General features: G+C 33.6%; 1 protein-coding gene across 1 annotated transcript; it reads right to left on the minus strand.

Moving 5' to 3' along the window:
• Window positions 1–15,794: 15,794 nt before the first annotated feature.
• On the minus strand, window positions 15,795–16,401 carry LOC128293773 (uncharacterized mitochondrial protein AtMg00810-like). The gene is made up of 2 exons (XM_053029283.1): window positions 16,150–16,401; window positions 15,795–15,998 (listed from the first exon to the last, which is right to left on the minus strand). Exons 1-2 carry the CDS (start codon window positions 16,399–16,401, stop codon window positions 15,795–15,797), a joined length of 456 nt encoding a protein of 151 aa, XP_052885243.1.
• Between the last annotated feature and the right edge of the window lie 2,487 nt (window positions 16,402–18,888).

The following is an 18,888-nucleotide window of genomic DNA, read 5'->3' on the forward strand; positions in this document are numbered from 1 at the left end:
GCCATTTTGCACCGAGGTAAGTTCGTATGTTAAAAATAAGCTTTAGAATAATTGTACTTAAATGCTTTAATATTGCATGAATTCTATGTTTGATTATGTGAATAAGTATAATTCTACGAACGAGTTCGACGACGATTCGGCAAGTGAGAAGTCCCGTTGAACCTTAGGAATAGATTAGGATACAAGTGACATGTCACTAGGGTCATTATGTGTTATGTGATTATGTGATTCGGGTGCTGGTCTTATACATCCTACTGGTGGCTGAGTATACCGGCATATGTTGTAGATACCTTACAGCTTGTGTGAGCAGCATCGCATAGCGATGTCTTGACAGATAGCCTGTGTGAGTAGGCCCGTCGATAGCTTGAGAGTGAACGATTATGTGATATGAGATTAAGGTAGCATTGGCTACGTATGTGGCACTTAGTGTGCAAAAATCCCGAGTATTCAACATTATTATTCTGAGTGGTTCCTGGGTATGTCAAAGATGAGAATATGTGTAAATTCATTCCGAGATGGTTCAGGTATGTACATAAAGCGCATATTTACTAAATACTTAAAGAAATGATTATGAGGTAGGTTTTGTGGTGGAATGAGTTATGATCATGAGACTATGGTAAATTTACATTTAATTATGTTATAATATTTTAATGTTATATGCATGGTAAGGTTGCTTATTTCTTACATACGAGCTTACTAAGCTATATAGCTTACTCCGTTTATTTTCCATGTTTTATACTATCAAACTCTCATTTTGGAAATTAATGATCTTAGTATTTTGAAAGTATGGCATGTATAGGGACATGGTCATTTTGTTATATGTGTCATTATGATTGGCCAAATATATTGGCTTGTAATAGCTATTGGTTGATTTGGTACCTTGTCATGCTAATTGGCTTATTTTGGCCAACATGCTTGTAAGCCTAAGTATATTCATATATGTGCCAACATCATTGGTGATGTGGTTATGATAAACTTGATGAATGACGGAATGTGATTTATTGGTGAGATGATTATCTTATGTACAAATAGGTGTCATGAAAGTAGTTAATTGAGGCTTAATGAATGCGGAATTTGCATGACTGATTTTAGAGCGTAATAAATGTTGTGAGCATGATAGTGGATGGTATTGCATTGATATGTATTAGTTTTGATTGTGGACGTTTGGTTGTCCAAATATGCTATGTTATATGATATCAAAGTTGTGGTAAGGTTTGTGCTAATAAGGGTGGCAAATGGCTTGGTAAATAGCCTTTATTTTGTCCATATGGGTGGACACACGGGCGTGTGTCTAGGTCGTGTGTGACACACGGTCTACCCTATGGGCATGTGTTCTAGCCGTGTGTCCCCTGCACCTTAATTTTTAGAAATAAAATGCTCAGAATTGAGCACACGAGCGTGTGTCTCAGCTTTGTGGATGACATGGCCTCAGGCACGGGCGTGTGTCCTAGGCGTGTGAAGCATGTACCTATTTTGTGAAAATTTAATTATCCACACGGCCTAGCACATGGGCGTGTGACTTGGCCGTGTGATATCAATTTGTTCATGTGTTGCAAAACAGAGAGTTACATGGGTTAGGGACAGGGGCGTGTGTGACCACACGGCCTGCCCACATGGGCATGTCCCAAACCACACAGGAGTGTGACCCCTGTTTATAGTTTTTATGTTTTGTAAAAATTTCCTAAGTGCTTGGGTTAGTCCCAAAGCAGTTTTTTGGGCCTCGTAGGCTCGTACTGGGGACTTTATGTTTAAATGCGAATGGTTTTAATTTGGACGCAAATTTATGACTCAAAATTGTGTGAATGCTTGTGTAGTAAGTCCGATAATGCCTCATACCCTGTTCCAGGATTGAATATGGGTAAGAGGTGTTACAATTAGTTGATTGATGCAGGCAAGTACTCGAAAGAATATTCGTAGCACTCTAGACATAGAAGGTACAATTTGTACAAATGAAGAACGTTATTGTGGTTATCATTCATGAGTCTTGTAGACATACACAAACTCTGAACAATAACTAAAGTCTAACTCTCGAAAGAAGCAGACTGCAATGGTAATTCTCTAGGCAGTAATTTAGTATAAAATTTGCCATGACATTATTATGTTATGAAAATATTTCCCTGAGCAATTCCAACCTTTATCATTCACAACATAAATACTCTCTATTTGTTTTTTGTGGATTGCCATGACATTTAGATTGTTTTGTCATTTATCAGTTATAATTGATATTATTAGTTCATTCATTAATTCCCTTCATGAATTTATACTTTGTTTCTTTTGCACAGATTAATTAGTTAAATCTACAATAATACTTACCAATTCTAATCAATTTTCGATCCTTGTGGAGACAATACTCACTCATTATTATATTACTTGAATCGAGTGTACACTTGCACATTTGCATTACTTATTTACACGCAACAACTACTGAGTAATTCATGAAGCCATCCAAGAGTCTCATAGGAGATTCATTATACATGTAATATATGGTGCCTCAACAAAAGAAAATAAGGGATTGGAACAAACTCCAAAAGGAAAAGATGGATGTCCTAGCTTCACTCTAATAGAAAACAAAATCAATGTCTTGACAAGAAGAAGGCGAGAGCAATATTCTAGAGATGGAATGGATGATAAGATAGATGCAAGAGATAGGCCTAGATCTTCAAGAATTTGTGCGGTAGAATAATATAAGAGTACCAAAATACTCACAAAACAAATTCGATCTGATACATTCCCATCATGAAGTAGAAGAGCAAGGGTGTGAGGAAAGGGAAGATAGAGAGGATGAGGAAGCTGAAGAGGAGGGGGATGAGATGGATTTTCAAGAGGAGGATGATGATTGACTGAACATTGTAATTTTAATTTTTTGGATTGTAAATAATTGTGATGATTTTTGTTTTAGTTTAGGAGTAGGATTAACAATAGATTTATATATATATATTCTCAGTTTTCAAATTTTCTATGTAGGAACCTCACATGAAAGAAGCGCGACATTTACAAGCTTACAACGAACAATAAATGAAGCACCCACCATAAAACTACAACAATGTCATGGTCAATCGGGTAAATTCTTTTCTTATATATACAAGGGCGGCACATTAGGGACAATGTGCTATCTAAAGTGTGGGGTGTAACATAAGAAAATTTTTCTTATTTTGTTTTATGTTTTTTATTTTATTTTTCTTGTCAAAGTGTGCTTGATCTTATAAAAAAAATTGATTGGTTAGGAGCATGTATATAGGTTGGTTGTGTTTACTATAAGTTTAGCATGATAATAAATGATTTTAAATTTTTCGTTATTAGACTACTAAGTTTTATGGACTAGAATGTAAATAAGCATTAAGTAATCGAATATACCAAATGCCAGAGAAATTATAAGGAAATGAGCATGCTAGTATGTATGATGAATGATTAAATTTGTGATTACTTGATTATTAAGTCTATGAATATCGAGATACCTAGGAATGACCTAAGACATTGTTTGGTATAAACTAGAGCCAAAAAGCTAACCTTATTCATCAATCCTTATTACTTATTTTTTAGCCATAAAATGCTTCTTGATGAACCTTCATACAAAACTAGAGCCAAAATATCAATTTTTACTTACCCTTTTTCTTTGGTCCCTAAATTGCTTGAATTTAAATGTTTAGCCTTATGTATTGAGGGATAGGTAGATACATCATGGTGGTTTTGTGAAAATCAAAGTGAAATAGGAAGAACCAATGTGATATTGTGACTATAGGTAGCCAAAAGTTGCAAAATAAAAGAAAATTTCAGAAAAATACAAAACGAGTAGAAAAAGGTATGTAAGCAATGGAAAAGAAAGCATTGTAAGTGAGAGATGTTGGAAAGTTAAAAGTGACTCAAATACAAAATTCACAATGATAGAAATCGCAATCATTAGTGCATAAAAAGTCATGAGCTAACTGTAGTTGTTATATCATGCTATGACTTCCTACATGGAGAAATAAGGAAGGTGAGAGAAGGAGAAATAAGACAGTGAACAGGTAAGGGTTATTAAAGGGGAGAATAGGGAACAATACGATGTACCAAATTACTTTCATGCTTGAAACTATTTTGATGCTTCCTGTTCTTGAATTCCATACCTGTCCTAAGCCTCAGAACATTACAAGCTGAAAACCCTATGTGACTTAGGTAGATCTGTTCATGAATTGACGTTATATTAAGTTATCACAATAATGACTGTTTGTATTCTACTAGGATAATCAAATTACCTGTTTGATTTATTGATGGGTCTATATATTTCGGGACCTTATTGTTTGTATACTTTGTAATATACTGAACTTAGGTATTTGATACTGAGAGTGGTAAGTTGTTTATATATCATGTTAGAATTATGTGTAGATATGATTATTCCTAGTTATGTGTTCCAAAACCAGTCTTTGTATCATACGTGTTTAAGAGTCGTTGATCTGCCCTAATTCGATGTAGCATATTAAACTAGTTTTCGTACTTTAAAAGCTTGAATACAAGTAATTTGGTTAAGTTTTAGTTAAGTTTTCATAATTCTATTTAAATTTAATAAATTGTGTAATTTGAGTCTTTTTTTTACCTTAGGGGCCGAATGAGGCCTAAGGGTGAGCTAATATGCTTTGTGAGCATGCATGAGACCATTAGAAGGTGTACTAACTCAATACTGGTCGCTGTGTTGCAACATAGAGAGTTGGATATCGTAACATAGGGAGCAAAATAGAAGAATTTCAAGACTGTCTTTGGTGTCACGACATAGCTTGAGGATGTCGCGACATACCCCTGAAGATACCTTGAAGATAAGCATATTGCCTTCGATGTCGTGACACATGACCTGGTGTGTTGCGACATCACCTCTGTATGGGAAATAATTATGAGCCAAGGATGTTTTAGTCCGCAAAATCAAACATTAAGCACAAAGACAACAGCTGACCTAGGGTTAAGGACGATAGTCACTCTAAGTCTATAAATAGGCTCATTTAACACATGTTATGAACAACTTAACATATTGCACACTCAATTGAACCCCTAATATTATGTATATTCTAGAATCTAGGATATAAATGATAGAATTGTTACAGTTATTTGCATGATATATGAATGACACATGCCTACTGTCACTTTACACTCAACGATTTGTTATTGTTGCCACTGTTATTGTATTACTGAATGCATGTTCAACATGCCCACTTTTACCATTAAAATGATTGCATGATATGTATGACTATTGTTTCTATACTTTACTATTATTAGCATGTCATGCCACATAGCATAAGGATTGGGACGTTTTGAAAGGAAGAAGTACTGGCAGTTTTAAATCTGCAAACACTGGAGGTTCATCCACATCTTACTGGCAATTTATCTATAATCTTTTTATCTGAAACCTATTGTGGTTTACCCACAATTTTTATTACTTGTGGTTTATCCACAATGCAGTGTGTAGGAATGGATGAGTTCTGAGGAACTCTTACTGTAGTGTGTAGTGGTGTATGGGTAGGAACTTTTCTGTTATACCTGAACTACAATAACATTCATGAGCATACTCAAAAAAACTGTCAAGTTTTGTTTTTTTATATGATTGTGATGAGAACTGTTATTAAGTATGTTTGTTTACTTTTTACAGTGGTTTTCTTATGTTTAGACTCACACTGAGCTCTTTAAAGTTCACCTTTCTTATTTCAATCTTTACATACAACCCGCAAGGTTAGGACATGACATGATATTCGAAGGTCTTGACTCAAATTATTTTCACTAAAAGTATTTCAAGACTTTACTATTATAATTACTAATATTTGAGACTGTATTGTTTTATATAAACTATTGCATGAGATTTTTAATTTGGGTTTTTTTTTTTTTTTGGCATGCATGACATTTAAATTAATTTTGGGCTATTAAGACATGGAATTTGAGTTAATTTAGCAAGCAAACTCAATTTTCATTAAAACTATGTTAAATATCACTTTTCCACTATGATATTATATAAATGAGAATATGGGAAGTAACTAAATTGGAAATGAACTAAGTTTTAAAAAATGTTGAAATCAAACGGTTTTTGAAACTCGTAAGTTTTTTGTGAAAAATAGATAAACAAATGTTTTAAAAAGACTGTTTTGTAAACTCTGGTGATTTTATTAGGCGATTTCGATGGCCAACGTAACCTTCAAAATCCGGTCGTCATGTTTAGGCTGGGTTAGGGGGAGGTTATAGATTTTCTCATTTTTTATTAGACTAAGAACATAATTAGGTTCATCTACTAATAACTAAGAACATAATTAGGTTCATCTACTAATACAAGTTATCTTTCTGTATTACGATTTGACCATATAATACTGCTTAGTATTAGTTAAATATTAGATAACCGGTGAGCTAATATTTTCTTCCATTTTGCTTTGCATGCAAAAACCATTGAGAACAATATAAAAAGTTCATTAATATAATTAATGGACTTTTATTAAACCAATTTTTTTTTGAAAAATAAAAGTTTACATAGACGAGAATACTATACTTAAGTAACTAGATCCAACATGCGATACCTCTAGGGCTAAGTATTGATACCTCTGCCCCAATGGTCAAAACTGGCTCTAAAACACCCCTATTTGAACCCCAAACAATACCAAATCATTCCAAAATAAATCAAACTCATTTGGGTAAAAAAAAACATGACATAAACATTCAAATTGGAATGGTATAAATTTTTGCTAAAAAAATTTAAAATGAATTTAAAACATGTCATTCACGTTACAATATTTATACTCAATACAAGATTTAGTATATATGCAACTAACCTATTACAATTTACACTTTAACATTTAAAGAACAACCTTAATGGATCATCTAGTGATGCAATGCTCCCTAGCTATCTTAGCAACTTTTTTGGCAAGTCTATACTTACGTGTTTTAAACAATTAATGCGTGAGCTATAAATCTTGTTAAGTAACAAGAATAAAATCTATCATAAGTTTTTATTGACCTTAAGCCCCTTTATAGGAATGATCCTTTCATGTTTATTTAAGCCACATTGTCACTATTTCAACTCCTTTCATATGAGTAATCAAATTAAGCCTCAACTTATAGTTTGATGATTTATTAACAATTCATGTTATGCATGTGTTCCTGATTTTGGTATTGATTCATTTATGAATCTTACCTTTTAGTTTCAATTTTCATTCCTAAGGGCTTACACAATTATTAACTCACATTAATATCAAGGGTTTCAATTAGACTACAATTTGTTTAGATGTTTTATTACACCAATTTCTTGAAGGCTTACTTTTCCATTTCATTTATTTAAAGTTAATACCTTTTTAAATTGAAATTTGGGATTCGAAGTCCAGATCCAGATCAGATTGAAGTGCTAGGAACAAGAGTACCGAAGTGCAAGTAATAAGAGTATCGGAGTACATGTCAATAGCATACTAACTATTTATCTTAAGGCCCTGTTCCAAGGTTTCCAGAATACTAGTAAACTCATGTATCAAATCAAATTACAACTCAATATTAGTATTCATGGCATAAACCACTATAATATAAATCAATAATTTAAATCATGGCATTATGCCACTACACAAGATTTCATTGATTTCATTTTCATCTCCATAAGGAGACATCTTACAATGTTCTTTCTTAAAGTCGTTTTCATACCAATAATTAACATTCTAACATCGTTTGACATAGTTGAACTTTACATACTAGTTTGAAACCACATTTTTCAAATATACAAATGTAAATTTACAATATTACACTTGATATAATTTCAGTATAGTCAATTAAACATACAATAAATATTTACAAAAGATTTCTATAAATTTTATGATAGTTTTGGTATTTCAGGATTGTATCAACACTTGTCGACTTCAAGCAAGATTTTGTACTTTGACATATTTTTTGCCATAGTGGCCTCATCTAATCTTTCCATAATAGTAACATGGTTCATACATGTTCACCTCTACTTCCATGGCACCCCAAAATTCTTATGACACAATTTTAATTCGAAAAGCATTTCATAGCCATATATATATTTACAACTTCTCATTTTAATATGTTATTTAAAATATTCATACCATGGAATTTCACACGAATATTAGCATCATTAAACACTTAATTATAACATTAATTATGTAAACCCCAAACTTTCTAACTTAGGAGAAAGATGAGTATCCATGAACTTAGCTCTATGTATACTCTACAGTGCTTAATCAAGCTTTTATAAGCTTTATTCCCTTATCAATCAAGCTTGAAAATCCACTAATCACCATCTCTTCATTTCCATAAGCCCAAAATATATTCAAAAAATAATACGAACTCATTCTAAGCTTTCTCAAAACAACCATTTACAATATTTAACTTAGAATAGATGTAGAAAGTCATTTCATACCTTATTGAAGATTTTTCACTCTAACTTCTACTTCTCTCATAAAAACTACATAAATATTAGGTTGCAATTTGAAGAAACTAATGGAGAAATTGGGCTTAGGAGGTTGTTCCCATGACAATTTTTACAAAATCTTAAGGTGGGTAGTGGAAATTTTGAGAGAAATTGAAGAAATAAGCAAGATATTAGAAGAAGAGAAAATGAAAACAATGGTTTTTGCTACTACTCAAAAAGTGGAGAAAAAATATGGCCAATGGGGGTTCACATTCCTTACAAAAATATTAACATGTGGACCTTGGACCCATGTCTAACAACTTAAGTCCATTCATAACGATTTGAAGCCCATTTCCTTAATATGAGCTTCAAACGATCCAAATTAATTTTAGGCACCAAATATCATATTAAAATACTATTTCTAGCATAAATGTCTCAAGAATTGACCAAATTACCTTTTTATAGTAAAATTACTATTTTGCCTATTTTGTCCTTTAAATTGATTCTCTCAAGATTCGATACTTAGACTAGTTTAAGCCCATAATTCATGTTAAATCTCCAATATCATTCCTTAAGTGGTAAAAATTGCACTTTATCTCTTTTCCCACCAAAAAATAGGAAATTTACAATTTAGTCCTACACTATTTAAGTTTTCCAATTTAGTCCCAAAAGTGATTTTCATTACATAAAATCAAATTTCAGTCCATTTTATGTCAAATAATACATAAGAATCAATATTTTTCTTATTCAAATGATTTTGCACATTAGTCATACTTTTGAAATTTTGCGGTTTGGTCCTTTTTTTCATACTATCACTTTTACAACTATTTTGACATATTTCTATTGCCAATATCAAATTTCGTTCATAAAATTTCTTATTTGAGTCATTTTCACATTCTCTCATAATTTATTGATATTTGAGTTTGAGATTATGCCACGTGTCATATCAAATTTTTTGGGGTATTATAGCTTCTATGTTAAGTTATATGATGGAATGGATTGAATTTGACACTATTGAGACAAATGGTTTGAGTGAGACTATCTACTCACCTACCTTTATCTTTTTTTAATAATTTTAAGCAAACAAATTCCTTTTAACAAAAAATTTTCCAAATGACTTGTTAATTGCAGGGTGTAATGCTAATGGAAGACAAAAACCTTGACCTAAGGCTGAAAACTATTGTAGAAATCAGGGTAGGTGAAAGGTGTTGCAACAATTTGATGAGATCTTTAGAAGAAAGGAACCAGAATTGGATGTGTTAGAATATTACCAAGAAAGAATACTAAAAAATCTTCGTTTGGTTGGAGAGCAAGGTGAAATTATCTTTTGGGAGACCAACTAGGCTAATTTTCATTTCTACTTTGGTTTTAAGTGTTAATGTTTGAACCTTATTACTTGAATTTAACTTCTTGTGGGCTTTATATATCAGTACTCTTTTTGTTGCTTTATTTATGTTATTACTTGTGGAGATTTTTTTTATATTTATATTCTAAGTATTTTCTTTAACTTTTTTATTCTTTTCGTTTCTTACTGTTCATAATATAACTGCCATGAAAACTAATAGTTTTCGTGATGCTTTTGTAACTATAGTTACCTTTGTTAAAAAAATAGAAGTAACCAAAAGTATCTTTTCGTGTATTTTAAAAACGTAAATGTAACGCCCCCACGCCCGAGACCATCACCGGAGTCGAGTTTGAGGGGTTACCGAACATAATTTATCAATTTAAGAACTTCAAATCATTTGTTTCTACATTCACAGCTTTCTAGCTACTCGCGTCACAGTTACAAGAAAAATCATATCTCGAGTTAAGAAACTCGAAATCAAGATCCGTAAATTTCCCCTGAATCTAAACTCATATATCTATTTATTAATTTTTTTCTAGAATTTTTTATTGGGCCAATTAGTACAGTTTATTAATTAAAGTATCCCCTGTTTCAGGGTTCGACTGCTCTGACCTCTGTGTATTACGAATCAGATATATCTCTATAAAAAATTTCAATGAATATGAGGTTTGTTTCTATTAAAACTAGACTCAATAAGGAATCTGTAAATATAAATAAAAACTTCTAATTATTTTAGTAAAATTTATTATGAATTTTTAAAGTCAGAACAGGGGATCCAGAAATCACTCTGGCCCTGTTTCGCAAAAGTTTAAATATCCCATAAAATATAATTTATATTCCTGTTTTGTTCAATCCATATGAAAATAGACTCATTAAGATTCGATTTCATAACTTACTCATTGTTTAGTTATATTTATACTATTTTTAGTGATTTTTCAAATTCATGTCATTGCTGCAGCAATATTCTGTTTTAAGGCAAGTTTCATCTTTCCATGAATTTTTATGAACTAGATAACCTGTTAAACTTCCATGATATCAAACATGATCTAAATTAGCCATCACCATGACTTATCAAAATCAAACATTGTCTCAACCAAACATGGCCATATCATAAAAGTATTTACACAAAATAGGTATATTGCTATACATGCCATACTTAAGTGGTTGTACAAGCCATTTACCAAGATAAAAGTCCTTTGGATAGTGTGATCGAACTTTCGACCTGTCCCGATTCCTGAGCCGGCTTGTTCAAAACTACAGTGAATGAAAAGGAAGGAGTAAGCATAAATGCTTAGTAAGTTCATATGTAAATAACAAGTAACATAACAATACAAATATACAAAACAACTTTAGCATGGTATCACCAAAACATATATCACATTTCTAAACATCATTCATCATCTTACCACCTTATCGTTGTTGTATCTATTTTCAACCCGAGGGTTAAGAACATACCTGTCCAAAGTGTCCATTTCACAACACTTACCAAAACGTCGCTTGCATCTTAAGTGTTCTTCCATTTCACTAGAAATTTCACCCGTTCAACACATCGGAATACAACTCGGATACACGGATAATTTGCACATAAGTGCCTCATATGTAATCAAGAAATCATGTAACCCGCCCCTAAGTGAACTCAGACTCAACTCAACGAGCTCGGGCGTTCGCATCAATAAATGAACTCGGACTCAACTCAACGAGTTCGGATGCCTAGTTACATTTCACGAACTCGGACTCAACTCAACGAGTTAGGACATTCGCATCCATAAGTGAACTCAGACTCAACTCAACGAGTTCGGATGCTCAACCATCCTAGTGACATGTCACTTGTATCCTAATCTATTCCTAAGGTTCAAACGGGCTTTTTCCCTCGATCTCACATTTGCCGTCTTCCATGGAATAGCGGAACCGATACTCGGTAGCAATTCATATTTATCAAGTAGTAAACATAATTTGCATATTACTCAACATTAACCACAAAGCATAATATTTCACGATTAAAAATCAGCATATCATATAATTAACATTAATAACTTAAAAATAACATTTATGCTACATTATTTACACATGAACTTACCTTAGTACCAAAATATAAAGATTTTGCAATTTAGTCCACAATCTTTTCTTTTCCTCAATCACGACTTAAATCTCGTTTTTCTTGATCTATAATACCAAATTAATCTTATTTAATACATACATTTATCAAAACAGCATTTAATGCGAACTTTAAAAAATTACACTTTTGCCCCTAAACTTTTGCATAATTACACTTTTGCCCCTAGGCTCGGGAATTAAACTTTATTCCTTATTCTTATGTTTTATAACATGCTGATCACTTTTCCTTCTATGGCAACATCAAATTCTCTCTCTAACATATACTTGTGACTATTAGGTATTTTTCTTGATTAAGCCCTTTTACTCGCTTTTCACTAAAACCGAGTAGCACAAGTTGTCTAACATAATTTAAAACCCCATATTCTATCATAAAACATCAAAATACACAAATTTCACCTATGGGTATTTTTCCAAATATAAACCCTAGGTTGAATTATTGCTAGCATAAGCTTAATCGAGCTTCCGGGATTCTAAAATCGTAAAGAACATTAAAAACGGGGCTTGGAATCACTTACTATGGAGCTTGGAAGCTTGAAACAAATCCTAGCTATGGAGAACCCTTGAAATTTCAGCCTAATGAAGAAGATGGACAAAAATTGGCTTTTAATTTTGTTTTTAATTCATTTTAATAACTAAATGACCAAAATACCCTTACTACTAAACTTTCCAAAAATTCCTTCCATGTCCTAATTTTGTCCATGAACTTAAAATTGGTCAAATTGCTATTTAAGACCTCCTCATTAATATTCCAAAACAATTTCATACTAAAAACTTCTAGAATGCAAGTTTTGCAACTTATACGATTTAGTCCCTACTTTCAATTTAAGCACTTTAAGCATAGAATTTCATCACGAAATTTTCACACAATCATGCAATCATATCATAAACATCAAAATCATTGTAAAATAATTATTTCTATCTCGGATTTGTGGTCACGAAACCACTATTCCTATTAAGCCCTAATTCAGGATATTACAGTCACATATAGACATAATTGGTTACTTTTTTCTCAATCTTTTTTTGACATTTTATAAACGTCACGAATTGAAAACCTTTCGTGATGTTTTGCCCTACTCTTTCATGACATTTTTGTGCGTCACAAATAACCAATGTTTTTCATGATGTTTTTGACTCTTAGAAATGTCACAAAAAGTGAACTTTTCTTGACGTTTCTAGACTTTAACGTCACAAAAGTAAACTGTTCGTGGCATTTTTAAAGTGTCACAAAAACTTTCTCTTATGGTTAATACATGATTTTTTCTTTTTTACATTTCAGAAAAAAATGTCATAGAAAGTCAAAAATTGATTTTTTATGACGTTATTAAAATGAAAACACAATTTTGGTGTAGTGTAAGCCAAGAACGCCAACCCGAAATTGCATGTAGGTTGTCCAAACAAAATGTCCAGACTGTTGTCCAACAGTTTATTCAAATAAATGGTCGAACAAGGAATGGAATAGAGTGCTCCAATAGGCAATTCAAAGAAATTTTTGAACAAAGCATGTAGCTTCAGTGATTTTAGTAGCTAAGTTCTCAACAACTTTTCTCTCACCTTATTATTAGTATGCCTCATGTTAAAGTTAACTTCACCTTTTCTCTGGTAATTAACAGCAATTTTAGTAGGCACTGGTGCCCGTTTATTTCGTCATAGATGAAACAAATTTATGTTAAATGATGAGGTAATATTACTTTTTAAGACTTTTCATGTTATATTAAAAGAATTGACATGAGAACATGAGTTCAATCTCTACTAAGCAACTTATATCCAATTATAAAAAAAGAAAAATAGAGAAATGATTTGTTCACCATGAAGGGTTTTTTTTATTTTTTTTGGGAGCGGAGTTAGCTGACCATATAGTGTTTATTCTTGCAAAAGATCATTTTCACAAACTTGATTTTTATTATGACTTTTATATTTATTAGAATATGCCCTCGCTTCTTCGGGAAATTGGATTAAGATTTTAAACAATATTTATAATAATTATATTAATAAATAAATAAATAATGATAAAATTTTAAGTAATTATATTTAGACTTAACAATAAAATCATTATGAAAAATTATATGAAATATTTTATGGATTGAGATATTAGCACAAACACAAGAAAAATAATTAGGCATGACATAAAAATAGCATAAACACAACATAGATATGTAATTATTTTTATTTATTTATTTTATTATACTTTATAATACACTTATCAAACCCTTAATATGCTTGTGAAGTCTAAAAATTTGACTAATAATTTACCAAATAAATTTTCTAGTCAATATCTATTAACGAGAAAAACTTACTAAAAATTTTATATAATTAAAAATTATAAAAATTTAAATAATAAAAAGCCAAATCATGCTAAGTGTGGCTATATTCTTAATAAAAAATATTTGTATTTTATATACTTGGTGAATCTATAAATATATTTAATGATGGTTAATCATACCACGAAGCTCTTAATGAGGTCTTGGTATTGTATGTAAAATATTAATGAATGATTTATTGAGCATCTAGATTTGAATCTCATTGTACACTATTATCATGTATGGGTCTTGAGTCCCATATGCATTAATAAAATAATTTATGCAACTAATTCTCAATAAAACGAAATGCAACTCCATTCCCCAACGGGGCAACTGTCGGTTCCATGCCAGTCTTTTAGCAAACATATTGATAGATAGATGGATATAATCTTATAACCAATTGTGTGTGAAGAGGAGCCTATTGGTGAAGTATGTTGCGAGAGAGATGTTTGAGACATGCTGGAGACATGTTTCTTAGAAGATGCGTATTCGGTAATAATAACATGCATACCACTTTCTCTCTACTGTAATTTCCTAATTGCTTTCTTTTGATAGGTCACCTTTTCTTCTTTTAGAAAAATATATAATTTTTTCTCCATTTGACTTGATCTCGATTATGTTTCATATTCATGCATCAAATCAAAGAAGTTAGATCCGGTAGCTGTTGAAAAAGGGCCCCTCAGTCCTAGCAAGAAAGCACTTGCTAAGCTCCCCAGTTGCTGCTTTCGTATTCCTTTCTTGTCAAAAGCAATATTCATAAGGTGCTCTTTCATGATCAAATGGATGCCCTTAACTGATATATAATGGACAAAAAGGGCTAACATTAAGAGGATGCAGTGAATCCTTGTAAATGGGTAAACATTTAATTCTTTTTATCAACTTCATCAAAATTAATTTTTTTCAGGTTTATAGTTATTCCTCCCTTTCAATAATGTTATTTCTAGGATTTTAATTTAAATTTTCTTTATATTTTACCATTATACTCAATACTTATTAAAAATTTATATAAAAAATTAAGTGCCCAGCCCTTTTTTATTCCTAATTTTGCATCTAAAATAACTATATATAACATCCACCAAGCTATATATAATTTACCTATGAAATAAGAAACATTTTTTTGTAGGTGTTAGAACAAAGTTAGCAGCAACAATATACAAACAACTATAAATTTGCTTAAGAACAAAAATGAAACCGAGAGCAAGAGAGAGTGAACTTGAGCACACACTTGGATGATAAAATCAGCAGCATTCTTCATACTTTTGAGAACAAAATACAAAGTTTATAAGTCAAAATGACTATTACCTAATGAGCTAACTACTCCCACTAATCTACTAATACAAGATTGAATTACAGACACAAGTAAGTGACATATCAGCTACTACATCAACTTCAAATCAAAAACAAATCCTACTAACTTTGGCAACAAGTTGCAAAGTAACTAAACTAAGTTACATTGAAACAAAATAGTCAAAATGAACTGAATTAGTGCCGCCACCAATTACGCTTCAAGTGCGACTTGATTTCAATCTTCTTGCTGGTTCTTTGTTGCAATGCAGCCAAATCTCAACACTCCTCCTTGGACCGTATGCAACAAACACCAATAGATTTTCTTAAAGCTTCAAATCGACAAGTACCAAGTGGCTTTGTCAAAATGTCATAACCGATCCTTTGAACAAAGAATGCACTAAGCTAACTTCTCTGGATTGCTCAACTTCTCGAATAAAATGGAACTTGATTTTGAAATGCTTGGTCTTTCCATGAAATACGGATTCTTGGCTATTGCAACCGCCGATTGGTTGTCAACCAAGATCTCGGTAGCATCAAGTTGCTCTTCATTTAGATCACATAGCAACTTCCTAAGCCAAATGGCTTGATTTATCTTCTGCCGCTGCTATATACTCGTCATAGTTGATTGAGCAACGATCTGTTGCTTCTTCGAACTCAACAGAACACACTTGAGCCAAGGGTATAAAAGTACCCGACGTGCTCCTCATGTCATCGATGCACCAGCCCAATCACTATCCGAATAACCAACTAACTTCAACTGCTTTTTCTTTCTTAAACAATACACCAAGCCTCAAGGTTCCCTTGATGTATCTCAACACTCTTTTAGCGACTTTGAAATGCACCATATTCGAGCAATGCATGAATCTAGCCAATAAACCGATCGCATGCATCAAGTCCGGTCTAGTTGCTGTCAAATAGAGTAAACAGCCAATTACGCTCCTATACTCCCTTTCATCAACCTTTTCATAATCACTAATGCTTGATGACTTCTCACTTTGAGCCATAGGAGTGCTCACAGCTTACAATTTTGCATGCCAAATTTATCTAGAATCTTCAAGGCAAATGCTTGTCGATCGATGAAAATCCTCGATCGGATTGGTTTACTTCCATCCCAAGGAAGTAAGTCATAGTTCCCAAGTCGGTCATGTCGAATGCTTCTTGCATCGTGCTTTAAACTCATCAATAATGACATCCTTGCTTCCAGTCACTAGCAAGTCATCAACATAAATCGAGACAATTAGCAATGTCTCCTCATTTAACTTCTTCACAAAGAGGGTAGGCTCACTCAAGCTTTTCTCGAACCCGAGCCTCAACAGGTAAGTATCGATCCTGTCATACCAGGCTCTGGGTGCCTGCTTCAGCCCATACAAGGCTTTCTTAAGCCTATACACCTTATCTTCATGTCCTTGAACTTGAAAGCCATCAGGTTGCTCAACATAAATCTCTTCCTTGAGATAACCATTCAAGAAAGCTGACTTAACATCCAATTGATGGATCCTCCATTGCTTCTGTGCAGCTAAAGAAAGCAGAAGCTTGATGGTGTCAAGTCTTGCTACTGGGGCAAAGGTTTCTTCAAAATCGATTCCATACTGCTGACTATACCCTTTGACCACCAACCTTGCCTTGTGCTTGTTCAATGACCCATCAACATTGAACTTTGCTCTAAAGACCCATCGAACACCAATAACCTTCTTCTTTTCTCGCCTCTTAACCAAATCCCAAGTCCGATTCTTTTGAATCATGTCCATTCGCCTCCATAGCTCTCTTCCAATTCATGTCCCTAGTCGCTTCCTCGTAGCTAGAAGGCTCCACAATGGCCACATTGCATCTCCGATAGACATCAAGAATGGATCTAGTACCTCTCACGGAAGATCATCAACATTGCCATCGATAGGATCACTTTCACTAGTTCCAAGTTGCCTTCAATTGAATCTTCTTCAAGTCGACATGCATTCGAACCATCCCAGCCCAAGTCCTCTCTTCATCAAATCGATGTCTCTACTCACCAATATCTTCCTTGTTGAAGGATCATAGACTCTATAACCTTTCTTGTTACTGCTATAGCCTACAAATATGCAAGGAACAGACCTCTTCTCGAGCTTGGTCCTTCTTTCAGCAGGTACAAGGACATAGCACACACATCCAAAGATCTTCAAATGAGACACTGTTGGCTTAAGTCCATGCCATGCTTCGAAGGGTGTCTTGACTTTGACAGCATGTGTTGGAAGCTTGTTGAGCAAGTACACTGAGCTATTGACAGCCTCAGCCCAAAAAGAGTTGGGAAGCTTGCTTTGAAACAGCAAGCACCTAGCCATATCCATCACAGTTCTATTCTTCCTCTCACACACTCCATTTTGTTGAGGAGTGTAGACTGTGGTCAGCTGATGTTGGATCCCAGCCTGCTCACATAGCCTCTTGAATCTCTCAGACAAATACTCAGCCCCATTGTCTGTCCTTAATGTTTTGATCCTACATCCAACTTGGTTTTCAGCCAAAGCTTTGAACTTCGCAAATGCTTCAAACACATCAGACTTCTGTTTCAGGAAGAAAATCCAGCAAAATCTAGTCAGATCATCAATGAAAAGGACAAAGTACTTACTCCCATTCAATGAAGGAGTCTTCATCGGGCCACAAATGTCAGAATGCACTAGCTCAAGCTTCTCTCGAGCTCTCCAGGCTTGATCGACAGGAAATGGCTTTCTTGCTTGCTTGCCGTCGACATACATCACAAACACCTTCTAATGGCTCAACCTTGGTCATATCCTTTGCCAAACCAAGTCTATGCAACAGATCGAGTGACTTGAAGTTAACATGGCCTAGCCTCTTGTGCCATAGACCAAGACTCTCACTCTGGCTCGAATAAGCCTTCTTCTCAAGTTGGCTAACATCCAACATGAAACATTTGTCAGCCATAGGAACTGTGGCAGTTTCTTGCCCAAGAAAATCCTTGATGACACAAGAACCATTCTTAAAAATCAATGAGTAGCCCTTCTCAACCAACCGACCAACACTTAACAAGTTCGATCAATATCGGGCACATACAAAACATCTGAAATTAGCTTTTTACCCGAACTAGAGCTGATTAACACATCTCCCTTGCCTCTAGCTTCAATCAGGTTTCCATTCCCAATCCTGATCCTCGAGCTGAAACTCCTATCAAGTTCTTTAAACAGACTCACATCACCGCCATATGATGCGAAAGACCACTATCCACTAGCCAACTACACTTGGCTCGCTTCGTGGTTGTAAGGCAAGATGCATCAAGACATGCTCCTCCCGAGTGGAACATCTTCAACAACTCGTGCTCGATCTTGTTGTGTTGGTACTTTGCCTTTATTCCTGCAAAGCTTCTCAACATGACCAAATTGTTTGCATTTCCAACATTGAACATCCGGTCTTCTCCAATGTAACTTCTCGAATGTGTGGTCCTCTTGCAGTGAGTGCATGGTGGGTAACTTCTCCGCTTGAATCTCTTCTCGACTTCTCCTTTT

Source organism: Gossypium arboreum, chromosome 6 (genome assembly GCF_025698485.1).
Source record: "Gossypium arboreum isolate Shixiya-1 chromosome 6, ASM2569848v2, whole genome shotgun sequence".
NCBI lineage: Eukaryota > Viridiplantae > Streptophyta > Magnoliopsida > Malvales > Malvaceae > Gossypium > Gossypium arboreum.